Source organism: Sus scrofa, chromosome 6 (genome assembly GCF_054392235.1).
Source record: "Sus scrofa isolate SSC_HxYL_T2T_F1_AM1 chromosome 6, Sscrofa_HxYL_maternal_Yorkshire_Landrace_v2.0, whole genome shotgun sequence".
NCBI lineage: Eukaryota > Metazoa > Chordata > Mammalia > Artiodactyla > Suidae > Sus > Sus scrofa.
In genome coordinates, this window is record NC_139388.1 from 69,349,228 (window position 1) to 69,369,031 (window position 19,804).

The following is a 19,804-nucleotide window of genomic DNA, read 5'->3' on the forward strand; positions in this document are numbered from 1 at the left end:
GTTAAGCTCCTCATTTGTCCCCGCCAGGGCTCAGGGCTCGGGTCACCCTCGGGCTGCCTTTTCAGGTGATCTCGACGCCCCCTCGGCCGGCCTGGAGGAAGGTGGGGGCAGGGCGGCCTGGGGAGGGGCCACCGCAGGCATCCGGGAGTCCCCTCGGGTGGGGCCGGGGCTGGACCCCCACAGGGATCCCGAGGCAGGCGGCTGCCACTTCCCTCCCTCCATCCTCATCGGTTCCCCCACCCCTCCCCGGTCCCCGAGATCCCGGCTGGAAGTCCGGGCACTTCCGGAGCCCCGAAGGATGGGCGGAAGGGCGGCGTGTCCTCTGGCCCCAAGTCGCTGCCGCGTTACTCACCGCGGTCTTGGGCACCAACAAATTAAAATTAACGAGGCAGTGTCCCTCTGGCTCCCACCCAGCGGTTGCTGTTCCGTGGCCCCTTCGCCTGGCTTTGTCCCCCCCCCCCCCCCCCGGGGCTCTGTCCTCTCCCCAAGCTCGGCTTCAAAGGAGCCGTTTTTCTGCATCCGGCTCAAGAATGGGGACCCCCCCCCACATTCCTGAGGTGGGGGCTGGGCACTGGCTTTATTGCTGCCCCCGGCACTATTTTAAAAAGCACCTGCCAACAGAGCTGGGGGCAGGGACCCTGGAGGGACTTCCTGGTCACGGGACAGGTTCCCCTGAGGAAGGAAGGGGTGAGCTCTCACCCACCTGCCCCGCGCCTCCTTGCAGGCCTCACCTGCCGAGGCCGCTGCAATCGCCGCCTCTGCGGGCAGCGCCTCGTTTGCCAGAGAAGGGGACACCACCGCCAGTGGCGCCGACAAACACACACTCTCAGATTCCCCAACTTAGCCGGTGATATGGTGGGAAAAGGAGAGAAACACCCAAATCTTTATGAGTGAAACACAGCAAATCCATTAAGCCATATTTGCAACCATCTTTGCTTAATTTCCTGACACAACCCCCCGCCTTTGCTGGGGCGGGATGCCTGGGTCCTGGTTGTTTCCGCTCGGCCGCTGTAATGACACAACCCTGATGACGTCATTTGCCCCTCGGGCTTGTCACTGGCTGGGAAGCCACAGGTTGGCTGGGGGTGCCCTGCCGTCCAGCTCTGGGGGTGACCAGCTTGGCCCCCTCTAGGGAGCCTGCGTTCACCTCCCTGGGGAGCGGGCACCTGGACGTCCTTGGCCTTGGGCCCCTTTCCTCTGAGGCGTGTGCACTGGTGGACGCCAGCCTTGCCCACGACAAGCCCTAAGCACCTCACATCCCAAACGATGTTTGCAGGACACCGAGAGACCGAGCAGCCCCGAAAGCATCCACACCCTCCAGGTGGGGAAGGGGTTTCCAGGAACCACGTCCGCCCAAGGTCACCCACAAACAAGGTCACAGCCAGGCTGTGGAACAAGATTCTCGAGGCTCCCATGCGGCCCTCCCACCAGGCCTCGCTGCCCCCCATTAATCCTGCAATTCCAGATCGTTATCAAGGCCGCTGGCCTGGTACATTAATTCGGAAGCATGCAGAGCAGGGGGAGTGGCTGGCTGGGCCGCGCCTGGACACGTCTGAGTCCCGTGATCACCCGGTCAGACGGTCTGGGAGCCACGGCCACTCCATGGCAGCCCCCCTTCGGGACGGTGCACAACTGGCCCTTGGGGAGTAGGGGCATCCGTGTGACATAGTTCCCATGAAAATATATTACGGGGGGGGTGGGGGGCATGAAAGAGGAAGAGAGGTTCCCTGTTCAGCAGGCGTCTTCTTTCCTTCTCCTATGGGACCTAAACCAGAAACTTCCAGACCTGAGACAGACCAACACCTGGTGACACCTGGCCCACCTCTCTTCTAAGCAAAAACAGTGCCTTTCTCCATCCAGAGGGGAGCTGTGGTCAGACATGCTGAGCACTGAGCCCCAAGCCCCTGGCAGGAGTGACCACAACACCACCATGCGGTGGCCAGAGCAGCAGTCCCGGAGCAGGGGTGCCCTCAGAGGCGGGCACCGTCTGCCTGCTCTTCATCCTCTTGGTGTCAGGCCAGGGCCGGGCGCTCCAGACGAGACACTGTGGTCTGGGAAAGGGCTGCAGCAATCTTGACCTTGGCTAAGGGAAGCCTCGCCCGAGCGTGCTCTGCTGCAGACCTGAGACAGCAGAAAGCCTAAGCCTGGGGCCACAGGACAGGGTCCCCTGAGGAAGGAAGGAAGCCCCTCACCTCTTGCAACCGATTCTGCATCGGTGGTTGAAGGTGTCCACTTTGGCCATCTGGGCTGTCATCCGAGGCCACTCAAGGACATTGTCCCACCTTCTCAGTCCCGGCACCCATCCTGATGGTCAGTCCTGAGCCCAGGGGAGGCATCTTTGCTGCCCCTGACTCCTCCAGCCTGGGCTCAGGACCGATCTGTTACAGAAACAGGTGTGTAGTAGCTGAGCGGGGGGAACCAGTGTGGGATGGGATGATACCGAGCAGAGCAGGCCAGCCCCCTGTTGGCAGCTGATGCTGGACAGTGTGGGGGGCGGGGGTGCCTGTCTCCTGGCAGCTCCGCAAGGCCCAGACGCAGTGGTCCCTTCAGGGGCGTGCTCTTGGCCAGCCCCCTCAGGACAGGGGACTGTGTGCTCGAGAGGGCGGGAGCTGGCTGGCCTGGCAGGTGCCCCCAGCCCAGTGGCTGTGGCTTGCTGTCCCTCCCCGAGCAGATGGGGGGCCTGGACCCCTCCTGGGGCCCTGTCCTTGGGGGACCCTTCCGAGGGCGCATGCCCCTCTGTGCTGGTGGCTCCAGTGCCAGGCCCCCCTCCTGCCCACAGGACGTGGAAGGGTGGCCGTGGCCGTGGCCTTCCCTGCCAGCCCTGCCCTCCGCCTCGGGGTGCCCTCGGGCCCGCTGCTTCCCCCGGCTCTCACGGATTCTGCCCGTGTCCGCACCCTCATTAATCAACGTCAAACACGGCACCAGCAACAAGGGCCGCATTCTTCCGCGGCCCCTCGGCCTCACACATCCCATTGTCCCAGCCGATTCAGATGGCAAGAAAACAGCCCATGCAGCACATAAAAGAGATGAGACAAAATGAAAAGAATCGAGGGAGAAAAAAGAGGAGGCATTTTTCCCCCTGAAACACTCGAAGAAATACTCGGCAATGATAATTTAAATTATTCATACATTTATGAAAACATCCATTGAAAAGGGGAGTGTATGATGCTCTTTGTCTGTTTTGCTTGTCTCTTGTTTGGGATTAATCTGTACTGTAATCCGGGCCGGCCGTGCCCCCTCACAAAGGCCACACTCTCTTTCCATGGGAAAAATGTTCCAGCACATCCTAGTGAAAAGTCGGGGATATTTGTGCTGAGGTGGCAGTTGCCAGGCCCTCAAGACGCTGGACGGGCCGTGTCCAAATAGTGTCCGGGGAACAAAGAGTACGCAGCGGTTCTCACGTCTGTGCCCGCGCAGCGGCACATCAGCGCCACGGGCTGCGAGCCGGCCGGCAGTGGCCACTCCGAGCATGCGTGCGGGTCCCAGCTGCCCCCCGCCCCCAAAGGCGCATCCGTGTGCTTTGCAGACAGCCACCTGGGAGGGCGGTGCGTGGCCACGCTGTCCCGCGGACCTGTGGGTGCCAGAGGGTCAAGTGGCCCACAGGGTCCTGGGCCCAGCCTAGGCGGGTAGACCCCGCGCCTGTCACAGAGCCTGTGGGTGGGCGTCTCGGTGTCTCCTGGGGCCCGGAGGGGCAGCTGTGGTCCACACTGTCCTTAGGCCGCATCTGGCCTCGTGGGATGAAAGCCCAGACTCAGCCTTAAGGCTAAAGTCGGTAAAATGACTCTCGATGTCACAGAGGGTGGGACCGTGGCCAGCGGCCGTCAGCAGCCAACGGGAGCTGACAGATTGCTAACGGTCAGTTCAGGGACAAGCGCCCACCGTCCCCCCGCCCCCCGCCACCACCCGGCCCCTCCCCACCCCTTCCAGGGCCGCTGTCCCCTGGCAGCCCCAAGCCCTGCCTGGGGTGGCGCGGGGCCCTGCGCATGAGTAACGCCAGGGTCCCGCGCTGGTCCCGCCTGGAGAGCTGCAAGCACGGGAGGAAGGACACCCAGCCCTGCCCTGGGGACGCCATTCTGGGTAGCGTGCCCACCTCCAGGCCTCCCACACCCAAGTTCCCATATTTTCCAAGCTGCACCCAAAACGGGCCCAGGCCCGACGTGGGTTTCTCCCGCACGCGGGGTCTCACGAGGAAGCTGCGGTGTTCGGAGCTGAGGGAGTTGTCCGACAGCAATTTGCTTTCCCTGGAAATGACCCTGAAGCGCCTTGGCTCGGTGGCCGCTGTGCCCGCTCGCCCGCTCGGCCCGGCGCTGGGGCTTGGTGGGCATGGCACCAGGGACGCCGAGGCGGCTCCCAGACGGGCGCTGGGTTCGGGAGCCACGCCCGACTCCTCCGGACTTATTTGGTCTGGAACGGGAGCAGGGCCCCCGGGGGAACAGCCCTCCTGGCCGGGTCTGGGTCTGCGGCTTCTCCGGTTTGCGCCCGGTCAGAGCCCCGGAGGAAAACCGCTGCCCTCTCTCTGCTCCTTAGCAGGGACGACAGCACCTCCCAGGAGTGGCTGGGACACCGGCGGCCACCTGGGACCTCGGCAAGGACGTGGCTGGTGCCAGCACCCATTCAGGCTGGTGACTCCTGAGCGGAAGCATGTGCACCCTAGTCACTGCTCCTCTGTCACCAGGTCCCACGCCGCTGGTTTGCTGTCACCGCGGTAAATGTGGGCCTGTTCTCGACAGACAGCCCGGTTTCCCCAAGTTCTCTGTGCTCCGCCTGGGGCCGGCTGTGTTGCCCTCTCTCCCGCCTAGAAGCATCAGCCCGCCGCCGGGCTCCCCGCTGCCGTCCCCTCAGCAAGGTGTCGGGGGCCCCCTCGGCCACACCGCCCCCTCCCCCGCCCCCTCTCGCCTTCCTCCGCCACCGACGTCGGGGTCTGGGAAGGTAGCCAAATGCCACTGAGGACACTGGAGCAATAAATCATCCTTCGTCCAACATCTGCAGGCCCCGGGGGCTAGCCCCTCGCTGCCGCGGTCTCCCCCACCCGGCCCCCTCTGACAAAACACCTATTGTCCTGGCCGAGTGAAGAAGACTCGTTTCCACTTACAAAGGGCCTCTGAAGCCAAGGCGCGGACTGCCGGAGGAGATGCCGGCTCGCGGCGGGGAGCCCCCCGCACGGTCTTTCTTCCTCCCTGGTTCCTGCTTTTCCTCTCTCGCGGGGGTCCCCCAAAGCCTTTCATTCCGGCTTCATATTCACATAAAGACATCAAGAAAAAAACCCAGCAGAAAGAATTATTAGGCATGGCTGTCAAACGCTTTATCAGAAAAACGGGGAGGGGGGACCGGTAACCCTTTGCGTGCTGGCCCGACAGCCTTATTCCCAGGAGACCCTGGGGACCGCCCGACCCTGGGGACGGGACCCCGGCCCACGCCACACACGCGTGCGCATGCCCCCCCTAGGGCTTGCACCCGCGTGCACGGACACAGGCGCGTTTGTCACCGATGAGGGTGCGTGGGTCTGCTTCCCGAAGCTCCGCCCTCGGTCTGAAGGTCCTGGCCCGCTTTCCTCGGGAAGGGATGCTCTGGCTCCTTTCCCTTTGTTCCAACCTGCAGGCGAGGCCTTCTTCCCTCTCTGGCCCGGCAGGCGCCTCTGCCCCTTAACCTAAGTGCCCGGGGCTCTGCCCCCCTTGGAACCGAGGGGTGGCTGCAACGACCAGTGCCCTGGAGGCTGGAGGCCAGGCCTCTGGGGGGCATGCCGGGGCAAGGGTGCAGCCTCCATGCACTGGCTCAGAAACAGATAACCCAGCTGGCTCTTTTGGAGTGTGTTCCGTGCTTGGGAAAGGTGGGGGCTGCCTGGCGCTTGAGCCTCGATTTTCTGCTCCCTACCCCCCACCCCACCCCACCCCCCAGGCAAAGGGCTTTCTCACCAGCTCACCCGACAGTTTTGCAACCGGCCCAATTCTAAGGGCTTTCTGAAGCGGGGGGCAGCGGCCCTGGGGGCAGCTCTCCCGGAGGAGGGGTCCGGGCCGAGAGGGTCCCCCAGGTCCCAGGTGAGCTGCAAGGCACGGGTGTGTCCACAGCCTGCAGCCACAAGGGCCCTTAGAGTTGGGGGTGAGGGGCGCCCCGGGGTGGGCAGGGCCTCAGGATGCGTTTTCCACGCAGCCTCCTGGTGCACAGAAACCCAAAACCGCATGCCGACAAACGGCTCCCTCGGCAAACATTTTTATTTCCAATTAGCAAAAGAAAAATTGCTAATTTGCTGCAGTTGGACCGGGCTGACGTCTCAATCTGCAGAGTGTCAGCGCAGTGAAAGGAAATGTTTCACACTGTGCCGGCGAGAGCGGGCCTCTCTAAAGAGGGTCAGGGCAGCGGGCCCAGAAACCAGATTGACTGGCCACAGCGCTAAATTACTCACACAAGACACACATTGTCTGCCGTGCCAGCTCCCAGAGGACCTGCTCTCCGCTCTTCCCCCTCGGAGCCGGGGCGGGGGAAGGGGTCCGAGCGTGGGAGGAGGGGGCGGGGGCCAGCGTGCCTTCGGTGGGGCAGGCTCGTCCTCGGGCCGGGCCGGTTAATGATTGCCGGGCCCGTTTGTGCGGTTTGGGGGCAGGATGGTGACGGTGCCCCAGCGCCCGGCCGCAGCCCTGCACCCTGGAGATGCGTGCGAGATAAGGTCCCTACCGGAGTTAATCACTGAACCGGCCTGGGAGAGGGGCCGGCCCGACACCGCCCACCAGGGCAACCTGACCACCCCCGCCGCTTCCCCAGGGAGGAGGGGGACCCCCCCCCCACACCCGGCCCCGGATCTCAGGCGCTGTCTCCCCCACGTGGGAGAGACTGGGGGGGATGTCCCAGAACAGCTGACCCCCTCCAGGTCCGAGGACCCGGGGTCCACGAAGTCGGTGCAGAGTGAAGATCCAGACCGGTGGGGCCCCTCGGGGAGGCAGGGGCAGCCATGCTGGCCGCAGATGTTCAACGCTGAGGAAATAATGGAGGTCTCCTGAAACCCATTGACCACGTAACCCCAGACAGGAGAAGCCCCAGGCGGAGCTCCTGCCTGCGTCCGCACCCTCAGCCTCATCTGGGCAGGCGGTCACCAGCGCCCACGGGCGTAGGGGTGCAGGCACTTTGGGCTGCGTGCGGCCCACGCCGGCCGTCCATCTTCCTCTGTGTGGCCAGGCTCCCCTCCGGTTCACGTGTGCGGAGCCATTCTCGGCGCCTTAGCCGTCAGCTGGGGCAGCCCACGAGCCTGATCCAGCTCACACGCACCAACAGGGCCATCCAGGGGGTGCCTGCAGGCCTGCCTGCATCCAGTCAGCTCGGCGGGCATGGAGCCTGGTCCCATGCAGCCTGGAACAGCCCCGGAGCAGCACCAGCTGCCTCAGGCTGAGCGAGCCAGGACCTGCTGCCAGTGCCAGGGCTCCGGGTCCGCTGCCCACCGGGCTGCCTGTGGTTCTCCCCTGCCTGATAGGCCAGGTGGATGGGGACCCCTGGAATGGTCCAGAAGGGCCCAGCCTTGAAGCAGTGCCGATGGATGGGGTCCCAAGGCAGCCGGGCAGGTGGGAGCCCAGAGATGAAAGGGGATCTGGAAGCACAGAGGCCGCGTCTGTGTGCCTCCTCGAGGCCGACGCTCCCCCTGCCCCACCTCCCCCAAGAAGGTCCTCACCGGGACCTCTTAGAGACAGGCCACCTAGGCGAGACAGGTCAGGAGCCTGGCCCAGCCCAGCCGTGGGAAAACCACCAGGCCCCAGCGAAGCCAGCATCTGTCAGCCACTGGACACTCAGCAGTTCGAGCACCCACGCTGCACCAGGACGCAGGGTCTCTGCCGTCAAGTCCGCCAGACTCGATCTGGGGAACAGCCTCTGACAGCCCAGAGGTCCCTTGGGTGGACAGCGGTGATGGTTCAGGCAAGGGCCGGCCCTGGAATGGCCACTGCTGATGCCGGCTTTAGGCCGCCATGTGCGACGGTGGCATAGAAGGAGGCGCTGTAGGAAGTGTCCAGGCAGGGCCCCACTGTCTCCATCTAGAGAAACAGCCTCTGGTGGACGGAAGCAGAGGCCTGGACTTGGCTCCGCCCAGTGCCCAGTGCAGGCTCCTGCTGTGTGGTCTCCGACGAGTCACTCAACCTCTCTGAGCTGCCTCGCCATGCAAGGGGGTAATCACACCGCATAATGTATGTGGGACTTTTTCAGCAAGATGTGAAGAGCTGCCTGCACGCGTTGTCTTTGTGCAAATAAGGGAAGAATGCCTGGGCCCGCGTCGTTGTAGGAACCCTTTGTCCCGAGTGGACCCCGTCTGTAAGCACTGTATTTTCTTCAGCAAAAATAAAGAGTGACTGCCCGCGCCATCAATCATGGAAACGCCTGGCCTCGGATATACAAAGCGCACGGCGCTGTTCCCAAGGAGCAGAGGCAGGCTGGGCCTTCTGCATCCGGCCCCTTCCCACTCTGCCCGAGCTGGCCAGAGCCTGGGCCCACGGGACTTGCGTGCTCACAGGCATAGCACAGGCCTCCCCCCACGCGCACACACGTACACGCAGCCATGCACACGTGTGTCCTTCCCGGGGACTTCGCCTCCCCTCCCTCGGCTCAGGACCTGGGAGCGTCTCTCCTAGCTGGCTGGTGGGGAAGCCTGCGCTGGGAAGCCTGGCCGGGAGGGGGTGACCGTGGCTCATGGCTCTTCTGTTCTGCGGACCCTGGGTCTGCTCCGGACCCCAGAGAGCCCACTGTTCCCCGACAGAGCCTGCGGACCTGCAGCTGGAGCCGAAGGGAAGGAGGGTGGTGGCAGGTGCCTCGGCGGCAGGTCCAGGACCTTGAGCTCAGGAGGCCCCTCCCCCACAAAGCAAGCAGCCTGGGTGGATGAGCCGGGGCCACAGAGGCCAGGCCTGCAGGGGGTGGGCGGCCCCCCACCTGCGGCCCCAAGGCTCCATGCAGGCCCAGGGCAGGGGTGCCTCCTTTTCCTGGGAAGGCCCCTCTGCTTCCCTCCACCATGAGGCTGGGGGCTCTCCGCCTGTCGTCCACCGTCCCCCCTTTCTCCACGGGCTCAGGAGGTGGGACACTCCAGATACCCGTGGAGCAGGCTTGCCCCCCAGCCCCCTACAGGGCAAGGTCCCTGGGAGAGTTTACAAATGACGATGCCTGGGCCCTCCTGGTCCACGCCATGGCATCCACGAGAGCAGGGGTGGGTCCAGGCATCGGCATTTTACAAAGCTTCTGGATATTTCCAGTGTGGGGCTGGGGTCGGGAACCAGAAGCAGAGCTCCGGTCCCCAGTGCTGTGGCTACAGAGGTTCTGTGCCTCTGACCACACCTGCCCATGACACCCCAGCTGACAGTTTCCAAACCCCGAAGCTTGGGCATTTAGCATCCAAAGGGAACTGGAGAACACGGCAGCTTGCCCACCCGGGGTCATAGCCCGGGGCTGCTGCTTTCACGGAGGGAACCCGAGGGCCGTTCAAATCAGCCACAGAAGCCACAGCTCTAGGACCCAGAGCGAGCAGGGCCGCAACAACACCCGCCTGCATCTGCCATGTGCCCGGATGAAACCAAAATGACCCTTCCTGCCTCTGCCGCTGCCAAAATCAAGGCCCCTTTCTGCGGTTAGGGGATTATCACGCGAACTGAACACAGCCTGGGCTAATCGTAACCAGGGTACAGCTAATCACAGGGCTGACTACGGAGACGCTATTGATTTTTGTGGAAGCAAATGTTTCTCACGTTTATAACACCTGTTATCTCTGACTAATAGAAGCGACGCTGATGAGCCGAAGTTCATCTCTTGTCTGGGCTCCATCCGGGCCCAGGAGGGCAGCACCCCGCACAGGTGCTCAAACGCCACACGCTACGCTTTCGAACAATCGTGACAAAAGCGAGAGAGCCAGTCTGGCCGTTGACGTTTGTGGTGTTAAATCCATCACGAAATCGCTTGGATTTTTTCCCTTTGGATCAAATTAAACTTATCCAGAGCTTGCTGTTCTTCTCGTGGGACGCAGGAAAAAGAGAAAAAAAGAAAAGAAAAACTCCATGCATTTGAATATTCGGGCCACGCCTTAATGTCCCGATGCTGAGAACGAACTTCTCAGTAAACCGGAGACGTGGTGGGGACGTCACATGGGCAGCTGCGCTCGGCCGCGGGACATCGGATGTACTTCCAGAATAAGGCCCCCCCACCCCCACCCCCACTTCACGCTCTGAGTTTCTATCTCATGGCTTTTCTCAGCTCTAAATGCTTTGAGCGAGTGGGTGACAGGGGATTCTCAGCCCCATCAGAAGCTGTTCCTCCATTTCCAAAGATGAAGATAAAAGGTGTCACTTTGGAAAATTTTAAATATAATAGAAAATCCATTGCACCAATCAAGAGATTTGTCTTTCAGAGAAGCTCTTGTGCGAGGGAAGGAGGCAGTAATCCATCAGCCTGCTCTGCCCCTCAAATAGATAATCAATTTCCCTGAAAGCATCAATAATCAGAGTGGACATTTATTGCCCCTTGGATGGTTTATCTTTGGGGCTGGGGACAGCAGGGCCATGATGAATACCAAGTCTGCCAGGGAAACACAATTAAATGCCACGAGGATAAAGGATTTTATATCATGTGCAAAAAAGCAATCAAATTCATAATTGAAGTCCATTGCATGAAATCGGCCAGAAATAAATATCACACCCCAAAGCCTATCACTGAGCCCCCTGTGAGCGGTCAGGCGACAGTGTTGCCGCGACTGCATTTGTTTATCCCCCTGGAGGCTTGTCGCTCCCCAGGTGACCCGGCCTGCCGAGGGGCTCTGCACCCCGCCTCGTGCACATGCTCGGGGCCGTGGCCACCGCCTTTTCTTCTCTTTGTGGAGGGAAAAGGTTTTCCGGGTCTGAAGTGGCATAAACCTGCATCGGGATCGTGCGCTCGGGGACACTGAGGCAAAGGAGTTGGTGGACCAGGGTGGACGGTGCCTTATCCTCGGGGCAGGTGGGGCCGCACCCCGCGGTGACCCTGAGCTGGTCCAGCGAGAGCTCTGGAGGGGCCGGTAAAACCCTGGACCTGGGTCCGTGTCTGTGGCAAATTTGCTGATTTCTCATTGGACGTAGCCCGGGGGGCTCCAGTGAATGGGGTGCGGGGACTGCCGCTGGGGTCAGAGCCACAGGGCTAAAAGCCAGGGACCAAGGGGCGTTGCCTTCCCACCTGGCGCTGGTTCCCCAGGGAGGGGGACGTGGCGGGGGCAGGTTTCGGTTCGGGTCTGTTTGGACTTGACGAGTCTGATTTTTGAAAGAACCATGAAAATGTGAGTGTTTAAGGTCACACAAACTTGGCAAAAGGAGGCTTTTACTTTGGAAGGGAAAAAAGGCATAAAGGGCATTTTGGACACAAAATAGCTCTTTAAAACAGCATTTTGATGAGTTAAGTATAAATAAATCAGAAACACACGGATTTCATTTCCTTTAAAATACCCGCGGGCTCAAACACTAGCGGGAAAAGTGCCTGGTAACGGCGGTTTAGGATTTGGACAAACCCAAATATTTTGAAGAGGTTTCTGCAGTGTTTGCACCCAGGTCTCCTCGTCTGCCCGGCCTTCCGTGGCCCCGGCGGCCTCTTCCCCCACCTGCTGTAACGGGCATGCCTGTGTGTGTGCATGCGCGCGTGTGTGCACACACACGAGAGCTCGCAGTTGAGAAGAAGAGCAAGCATGACCAGAAAAGAGAGGAGCCTGTGAGACCTAAAGCCTTCTAACTTTCTTCTAAGATGGAATGGGAAAAAAAAGAGAAGCCTGAGAATCGCCCCTGACAGAGCCAAAAGCCATCTCAGACGGGCCCTGGAATGAAGTCAGGGAGGTCTGTTCGCTGCCCAAACATCTGGGCTGCAAGCGGAAGCCCAGCTCCGCCCCCAGGAGTGTGGCATCTGCGGACAGAGCTCCTGGTGCCCCAGACGTGCGGATGCCGCAGAGGCGGCCACGGGCCCACACGCACGGGCGCCGGGCGCTGCAGGGCCGTCTTTGCCTCTGGAGGGACAAATGGAATGGGTGCAGTGCTTTGCCTGCATCTGTGCCCCAGGGGTGCAGGCACTGCCCGCCTGGACCCGTGCTGTGGCTTCCTTCAGGGGGACCGGCCTGTGGGGCGTGGGCGGTGCTGGGCAGGCGGGCGGGTTCGAGGACACTTTGGCGAAACACCAGCTCCCGCCTTCAGGTGGCCCAGGTGCCAGGAAGGCCAACTTCTTCCCCGTCCAGAACTCGAGGGTGGTCGGCGGGGAGCTCTCCCAGGGATGGCTGGTTACACGTTTTCGGGAGCCCTCATAACTAAACACAGATCGGAGCTTAGCAGGAAGGTTACTCAGAGTCACAGAGTGTGCTGTGCTTTTACACACTAATAAAGTTTGGGGCTTCCACGGGGAGCACGGAAGGGCCCGGGCACATGCAGCACGGTCACCCCCAGCGCGAGACCCTCTTGGTCCGCCCTGGGCAACCGGATCTTCAGACGGGTGGGGACGTGAGCCTGGCTCTGAGTCCCGTGCACCGTGCGCACCCGCAGCCTGCAGCCGGCCGCTCTCATCTGGAATGTCTGGCCCCATTGCCGCCGCCGCCGCCGCCGTCTCTGCATCTCTGAAACGGGACTGCTCGCTCGGAGACGTCAACAGGGGAGCGGCCTGCCGAGGCCGCCCGAACCCATCTCTCCCCGCAGTTGTTCCTCTTGGCTTCTGATTAGAAAAAAAAAGCAAAAACAAAGAATGTGCAATCGATCCTCAAAGTTGGATTTGGAGCTTTTCTGCAGAACTGGGCTCAGAGTGTTTAATGACAAGGTTCCTTACGGATTGGCCTCTGCATTTATAATAAAAATAAATATTCCCCCTTCCTGATGGGAAGGCCAGGCCGATGGCAGAGGGGAGCTTGGATGCAAGAGGAAGCAACTGGAGACGCTGAAAGGCCGCGCACGTCAGCCCCCACCGCCCGTGGACGGGCCGGGCGCCCTCACGGACCCCAGGGACGGAGGATGCTTCGGGCCGAGCCCGACACCCCTCGTCCTTGCGCAGCATTGGGCTAATCAACGTCCAACGCCTTGCCTCTTTAGGGCCAGCACAGAACAAAGCCTCAAATGACTCATTACACAGATACAGTGTCTTTTGCTAATTGGATTGGTTAACGTTAGTTAATAAAGCACTTTAAGCATAGGCTCGCGGCATCAAAGAGGGAATTCATACGTTTCATAATAGGCTCATAACTGTCGGTCATGACTAATCAGCCCCGCCGCGTGGACCCACCATCCAACCCTCTTTCCAGGCCTTGGGGTGGCTGGTACAAATTGATGCCTTCACGGATGCCTCGTCCCCCTCTGCTCATGCCCCCTCCGCCCCGCGAGGGCTTGGCAGTGCATGCCGACCACAGCCCCGGTGGCGGCTTGGGGAGTCCATCCTCGAACGAAAAACGAAGCCCTGCTATTTCGATTATTTATGAAAGAGCCTTTGGTTAAGCGATTAGGAACAGGAACCGGAGTCCCGCATCCTTGTCCTGAGGCCAGAGGCTTAGCTGTGTTACGCAGTGACCCCGGGCAAGCTCTTTGACCTTCGCAGGCCTCAGGCAACTCAGCTGGAAAATTGGGTAAAAAGATTGTGGCGTCTCTCAGGCATGAGCTGCTGAGTGGAGGTGCTCGGGCACAGACGGCGACAGCCCGGTGCGCGGGGATAGGACCGCCGCTCGCGCTCACCGCCGACGCCAGAGGAGATCGGGGCCCAGGGACTGGGGCTCCGGGCCCAGCTGCGGGACCTGGCCGGGTCACACGCAAAGATCGAGAAAAGCTGAGCCCAGGGGCTCCCCGCATGGGGCTTGGGGAGGACAGGGGAGCTCGCCGCCCCCTCCTGTCTCAGCCCCCACAGGTGCCCAGCCGGCCAGGCTCACGCCTCGTCCAGTCCTGTCTCGAGAAGTGGCCTTTGCTGCGTCCCAAGTCTTACCGTTCCGTCCAAGTAACACCTCTTAACGTTGGAGGAGAACCAGTCGAGAGAGAGTCCCGGCCAGGAGGCCACCCCGTCTGCTGGCCTTACCCATTCCATCTGCCCGCCGGGGCCGCCCTCCTCGAAGAGCCTCCAGAGAGGGTCTGTCCGAGGCCGGGGGCCTCTCCCGGCCACTGAAGCCTGGAGAAGCCCAGGGTCTCCAGGGAGGCAAAGTGAATCAACACAGAGGTGGCTGCAAATTGTCTGCTTCCGTAAATGACGCGCCTCGGGTGCGGGGCTGGGGGAGGGAGGTGGCCAGAGGTTTTCTGCTTCCACCTGCTGGTGGCTCTGCAAACGGGGTCAGCCCCACCCAGAGGAGTCTGTTCGGTTCACGCATGTGCCGTGGTCAAGACCATTCGACCACACAAACAAAACAACCAAAACTGCGGGCGCGGCGAGGGAGGCGTGGGAGTGTCTCAGACAGGAAGGGGTCGGGTGGGGCCCTGGTTTCTGCGTCGGACCCCGTGCTCTGTCCCTGAGCCCCATCCACCCACGGTGTATCCCCGCTCCCAGGGCCTCTGCCAGGTGGGTCTCCCGAGACCACGGGCCCTCCCTCTGTCTCTCCTCCTCCTTCTGTCTCCCTCCTCTCTCTGTCTCCCCCAATCTCTCTCTGTCTCTATTTCTGTCTCTGTCTGTGTCTCTTTCTCTCCCCCAGTTTTCTCTCTGTCCCCCGCTCTCTCCGGGTCCAGGCTCTGCTGGCCGCACCCCCACAGGCTGTGCTCCCACAGACCTTGTGTGGTTCACAGCCTGGCAGACCTCAGCTCTCCTCTCAATCTTTGGAAAAAGCAAATAAATTATGCTGCCGAACAAAATCTCCCGACTCCAAGAATAGAATTTTAAGAATCCTACCGGGTCCAAGAACGCCTCTGAGGAGGCGGTCCACATTTGCCCAGGGCCACGGTCTCCCAGGCACGGGCTGCCCGGACAGTGTTCCCTGGTGGCACGCAGCCCGCGGGGCCCCCAGACAGCCCTGGGGACACACACGCTCCCAGTGTCCTCTCTGCCTCCCGCACGAATCGGGTCACTTTTCTGAGTCTATCCCGCAGGCAGATGGTGACCTTGTCATGTTAAACTGACAGGCACGCTGCACGGCCAGCGAGCATCAGCGTCACCTCCTGCCTGTGGCCCAAGCCTGCGACGGCTCCTGCAGGTCCCGCGGGTGATGGGCTGGGGCTCCCCCCGCACCCCCGCAGGGTCTGTGGACTGGGTTCCAGCTGCCCCTTCCTACTTCTGGCAGGAAAGTTGCAGGAAAACCAGCAGGACTGAGGAGGGAGGGAGGCAGGCAGGGCTGTGCACGTGTCCTGAGGCTTTGGCTGCTGGGTGCAGGCCCCGGAGAGCGGGGGGTCCAGACTTCAGTTCTCAGACCGGGCTGGGGGGGCTGACTTGACCTCACGGGGCCTGTGATGTGTTAGTTAGAAAGGGGGGTGCAGACTAGCCTCACGCTCCGTGCAGAGGTCAGCGGGTGCTGTGGTGTCTGGTTTTCGTGGGCTTTCGCCTTCTCTGTACCCTGGGGGTGGGGGTGGGGGTCGCTGTGGCCCGAGGAGAGACACTCACATCGCCTGCAGCTGGTGGGGATCCCTGAGTCATCACATAGTGAATTCAGCAGAGGACTCACTCAGGCTCCTGAGCTGAGGGTCTCAAGAGACAGGACTCCCCCCCCGCCGACCATCCATCCGGGTGGCTCTCCAAAACAGTGGCGAGGGCAGCATGGGACTGGCCTTCAGGATGCCCCAGCATCCTGAGGCTATGACACCCACCCACACATTCCTCGGCGCCCCAGGCCAGAACCCCAGTGAGCCGGGCCCTCAGCCACCAGACCTGCTCCCGGGAAGGGCTCCCCTCCCCGGGGGGAGGCCAGACATCCGGGGAGGTCGAGGGGCTGCAGGTAGGACCTCCAAAGGGTGTTTGGAGGTTTCCTTCGTGACGGCTCAGAGGGAGCACTTCTTGTTGGCAAACAAACAGAAACGAAAAGAAAGAAAGGCCAGGAACAGAGTGGTTTCAACCTGCTCCCAATTTCACACCGTCTCTTCCTGGCAGGAGGCTGCAGCTGAGAATGCGGGGCGGGGGCTGGGCGGCGCCGCAGCTGTTCCGGATCAGGTGTTCTTGGGAACCAGCTCCCTGGCCGGGGTCTCTTGGCCACTAAGCAGAGATGCTCAGGCTCGGGGTGCTGTCTCTGCACAGCCTCCGTGCCCACAGAGCCTGCTCCAGCCTGTGCCGCCTCTTTGAGGACCCGAGACTGCCTGCCTCCATTCTGGGGACGCCTGAGCCGGGTGGGGGAGGGGGAGGCGGACGCACACAGCTCTGCAGAGGACCAGGCAGGCAACGTGGCCGGTCTGGGGGGCCACTGGCGATCCCTGTGGCATATTCTTTACTTTCATAACCCCTGAAACACATAAGGGTCCTCTTAGCTCACAGGCCAGGGGCTGGGTTTGCCCTGCGACCCCCCTCCTTGCTGTGACCTGGTACCCCTCCTGCCCTCCTCCCTCCCAGTCTGCCCCCGCCCCGGGGATGGGGTGGCATCTGAGCCTCGGGGCAGGTCCCAAAACGAGAGGTTCCCTCCTCAGCAGCAGCCTCGCTGGGTTCTTGGAAGCAGCCTGCACCCCACACCCCTTGTCACGGGGGTTGCCACGGACAGCATCGTGCCAACTGCCAAGGCGCATGAGGCTGGGTTGCGGGGCCACGGGTACCAAGGGCTCCCTGTACAGCCCTGGGGCCCCTCCCACCCTGCGGAGGCCCGGGGGTGGGAGAGGAGGTCCTGCCAATGCCCCACTTTAGCCGGGCAGCCCCGAGAAGCATCCCTCGGGGCGGTGGCCTGAGCTGCAGGCGGGCTGGCTTCTGGGACCCTCCCCCGTTCCCTCATGGTCAGGGTGCCGGGCCCTGAGCTGGAGGTGCAGGAGCGGGACCCACGGGGTGTGCTCGGAAATCCGAGGTGGAGTGGGGGTGGGTGGGCTGGCCTAGCTGTGCTGGCTCACCCGGCTGCCCACCCCCTGCCCCCAGCACGCCCAGGCCCTGGGGGCCCCTGGCTGCCCGGCCAGTTGCCTGGATGCTGCGAGATTCCAAAGGCTGCGCATTTTCCACAGCGGATCAGCGCGGAATTCCTCGGCACAGCTGTTGCTGTAATTGGGTCCCATTAGGAAAGTGTGCGGTCTTGTTTGGCGGCGCCCTGCCTCCCAGCGCCCCCACGCACGGTGGTCCCGAGTCAGCGCGGCAGCTGTGACCCAGCCCCAGCACCCGGGCTCTGCGCCGGCTCCTCGCGGCCGATCGGAAACATTCTTTGTGGGAGAGAAAGAAAGCACAGCTCCCTTTCATCGTCTCTCTCTCCCGCCTCCCCACGGCCCCCCACCCGTTCCCAAACACAGCCCCCTGGCCCCCCCGCTCGGCCACCTCCCAGCTGTGTGACGCAGGAGGAGCCTCTCAGCCTCTCTGAGCTCTGCGGGCAAATGGGGACTCCTGGAGACCGTCACGCTCACGCCGGTCCTCCGCAGGGCGCCGGGTTCGCCGATGTCACCGTCGCAGCTCCGTTGCTGCAATCAGGAGTCACAACCGCGTACCTCTGGCTTCACCAGCTGTGTGGGTTTGTGGATCCGAAAAGTGAGAGGGTCCTCAAATATCTGCAGAGAGACCATGTGGAGTAATTAAAGGGGGGGTTAGATGAGGCCAGAATTTGACCTGGGAAAGACCTTCTGTCCCCAGGTCATTGTCCCACAGGCACGGTGGCTGCTGGTGGCTGCCTTTTCACATGGTGTCCCTTCTCTGTCCCTGGAAAGCGCTGCCTGACGTTGTTCACGGAATTAAAACTCAGCTCCGTGTTGACAGGTGGGGCGAGGCTCTCTGACCCTCCCGCCTGAAGGTTATTAAAGGCCACCCCTGCCCCCGGGAGATGGGGCGGGGTCGCGTGTCAGCCTCAGCCCAGGCTCGCACCCCCCCGCCTCCCCCACCTCGGGTCTCGCGTCCTCACCCCGGCATCCGTCACGCAGCCATCGCTGGAGATGTGCGACGCCCCGTGTTCACTTAGGATTATCAGGGGTCGTCTTAACAAACGGATTCTTGATGGATGGGGTCCAGTTGAAGTGCGTTAGTACGATTCTGTCAATATGCAGGTTTTCCTGTAACGGAAAAGGATTGAGAATAAAAGACAAATGCGCCCATAGAACCAATAACTGACCTGCAATTGTCCCCCGCGCGAGACGCCAGGGAGCAGAGGCACCCGCGCTGCAGCGGGGTCCCTGAGGTGGCTTCTCGGAGGGGCCGTCATCTGGGGTCCGGGCGAGGTCTGTGTACGGCCCACAGTGGTCCCAGATGTCAGTGAGCAGAGCCACCTCTGGCTTGTGGTGGCAGAGCCTAGCGTTGGCTTCAGAGAACGGGGAGGGAGCCCGGCAGGGAAGCAGAGGAGGCAGGTCCCGTACACGGCTGACACTCTCCGGGGATGAGCGAGCTCCTAGGGCCACAGAAGGATCAGCTGCACGTGGACACTGGGTTTTCAGAACATGAGAGAACATTCTAAAAAATCCAGCCAGCATATGTGAAGGCCATCCTCCCTCCAGCCCCAAGTGGCTGCTGGAGAGTGGGGACATGTACCTGCCAGGTACCCTGCTTTTGAATTGGCTGAGCCTGGAGCCTCAGCTTCTTGAAGCGTTCTCGAAGGCTCCCATAGGCTGGTGGACTTGCAGCATTTGCTGTTAGCTTGTCTGGAGCCCTGGAGGTGAGTCGATTCCAGGAGTGATCTGGGAACGTGCCCAGGGTGGCTGTGACTGTTGAGTGGATTTTCTCCTCCGGGGTCACGTCCCCTGGCTTTTCAGTGCCAGGGTTACGGAGGAAGAGCTGCCCTCCACCAGGCCACGTGGCCCCAAGGACATGGACTCTGTTGATCTCCAGCCCCCCTCTGGGCATAGCTAGAGGCCCCAGGTCATCTCCTAGGTTGGACAGAGTAGCCACCAGCCCCCAAGATCAGAGAATTGCCCTGGGCACGGGGCCCGGCCACCCTCTGCCTGGATGACCCAGGCCACGCTGAAGGGGGCTGCCCTCCCCCCCTATTCAGGGCCGGGCACCAGGAAGAGTGGCCAGGACAGCTGCTCAGTAAGCCCTCCGGGGACGCTTCTCCCATTCACTGACCGCTTCCTTCTCATAGATGCCGTCTGGGGTCTGTTGCTGGTTTTCCGCTCAGACCCAGCTCTGCCTTTGGAGCTGCTGGTCCAGGAGGAGAGGGCAGACTGGCCAGAAAGGTTGGGAGAGCTTTGCAATGAGCGTGTTCCTTCCACCTGCAGCAGGAAAAGCCCCAGAGAAACCAGGGCGAGGAGCTGGGGGCCACGGGCAAGGCCACTGGAGTCTCACTCGCATCCCCAGGTGCCTGCCTCCCCCGGGACGGCCCGGCCCCCCTGCCCCGGGGACCCTTCTGCAGGGCCTGAGCCCCCACCCCCCACCCCAGCTCACACACTGCTCCCAGGTCCTGGCCACCTCCTCCGGAACCCAGACCTCTGCAGGAAGCACAGGCATCAGATTCAGGAGCCCAGAGCTCTGCACACCTTTCTCCTGCTCTCCAGGGAGCGTGGCCAGTTCGCTGAGCCGCTTGGCTCTCGCGAGGCCTCCAGACGCACCAGCGGTACCCTTTCTAAGCAGAGTGACCGCTTGTCACGAGCCATCGGTTGGTGCCACACTTGACCTGCTCTTGTGACTGATGTGAGTGCCCTCTGGGGACAGGGTCTCAGGACAAGGGCCTGTGGAGACCCAGCTGAGCTCAGCCCACAGCTCACAGCTGGCAGAGGAGACTCTCGGGAGCCAGCGCCAAGGCTGCTGACGTGCGTGGACCCAGCAGCCTCTTCCTGCCAGTCTCTGCCTGGTGGGCACCCCCTCCAGTGCT

General features: G+C 62.0%; 2 protein-coding genes across 5 annotated transcripts in view; one reads left to right on the forward strand and one right to left on the reverse strand.

Annotated features, from left to right (window-relative positions):
• The window catches only part of PRDM16 (PR/SET domain 16), a 307,527-nt gene that overhangs the window by 125,365 nt on the left and 162,358 nt on the right, over positions 1-19,804 (forward strand). The window lies entirely within an intron of this gene.
• LOC110261082 (uncharacterized) lies at positions 9,508-18,056 on the reverse strand. Its single transcript, XM_021095210.2, has 2 exons — positions 13,909-18,056; positions 9,508-12,660 (listed from the first exon to the last, which is right to left on the reverse strand). Exons 1-2 carry the CDS (start codon positions 14,005-14,007, stop codon positions 11,794-11,796), a joined length of 966 nt encoding a protein of 321 aa, XP_020950869.1. The 5' UTR covers positions 14,008-18,056; the 3' UTR covers positions 9,508-11,793.

Bases quoted from the DNA above. Each gene is read 5' to 3' on its own strand.
- LOC110261082 (XM_021095210.2), bottom strand. From the start codon at position 14,007: ATGGAATGGGTAAGGCCAGCAGACGGGGTGGCCTCCTGGCCGGGACTC. The intron at 12,661-13,908 runs GTAAGACTTGGG...TTTTCTAATCAG, and splicing joins GGTGTTACTTGGACGGAACG to AAGCCAAGAGGAACAACTGC.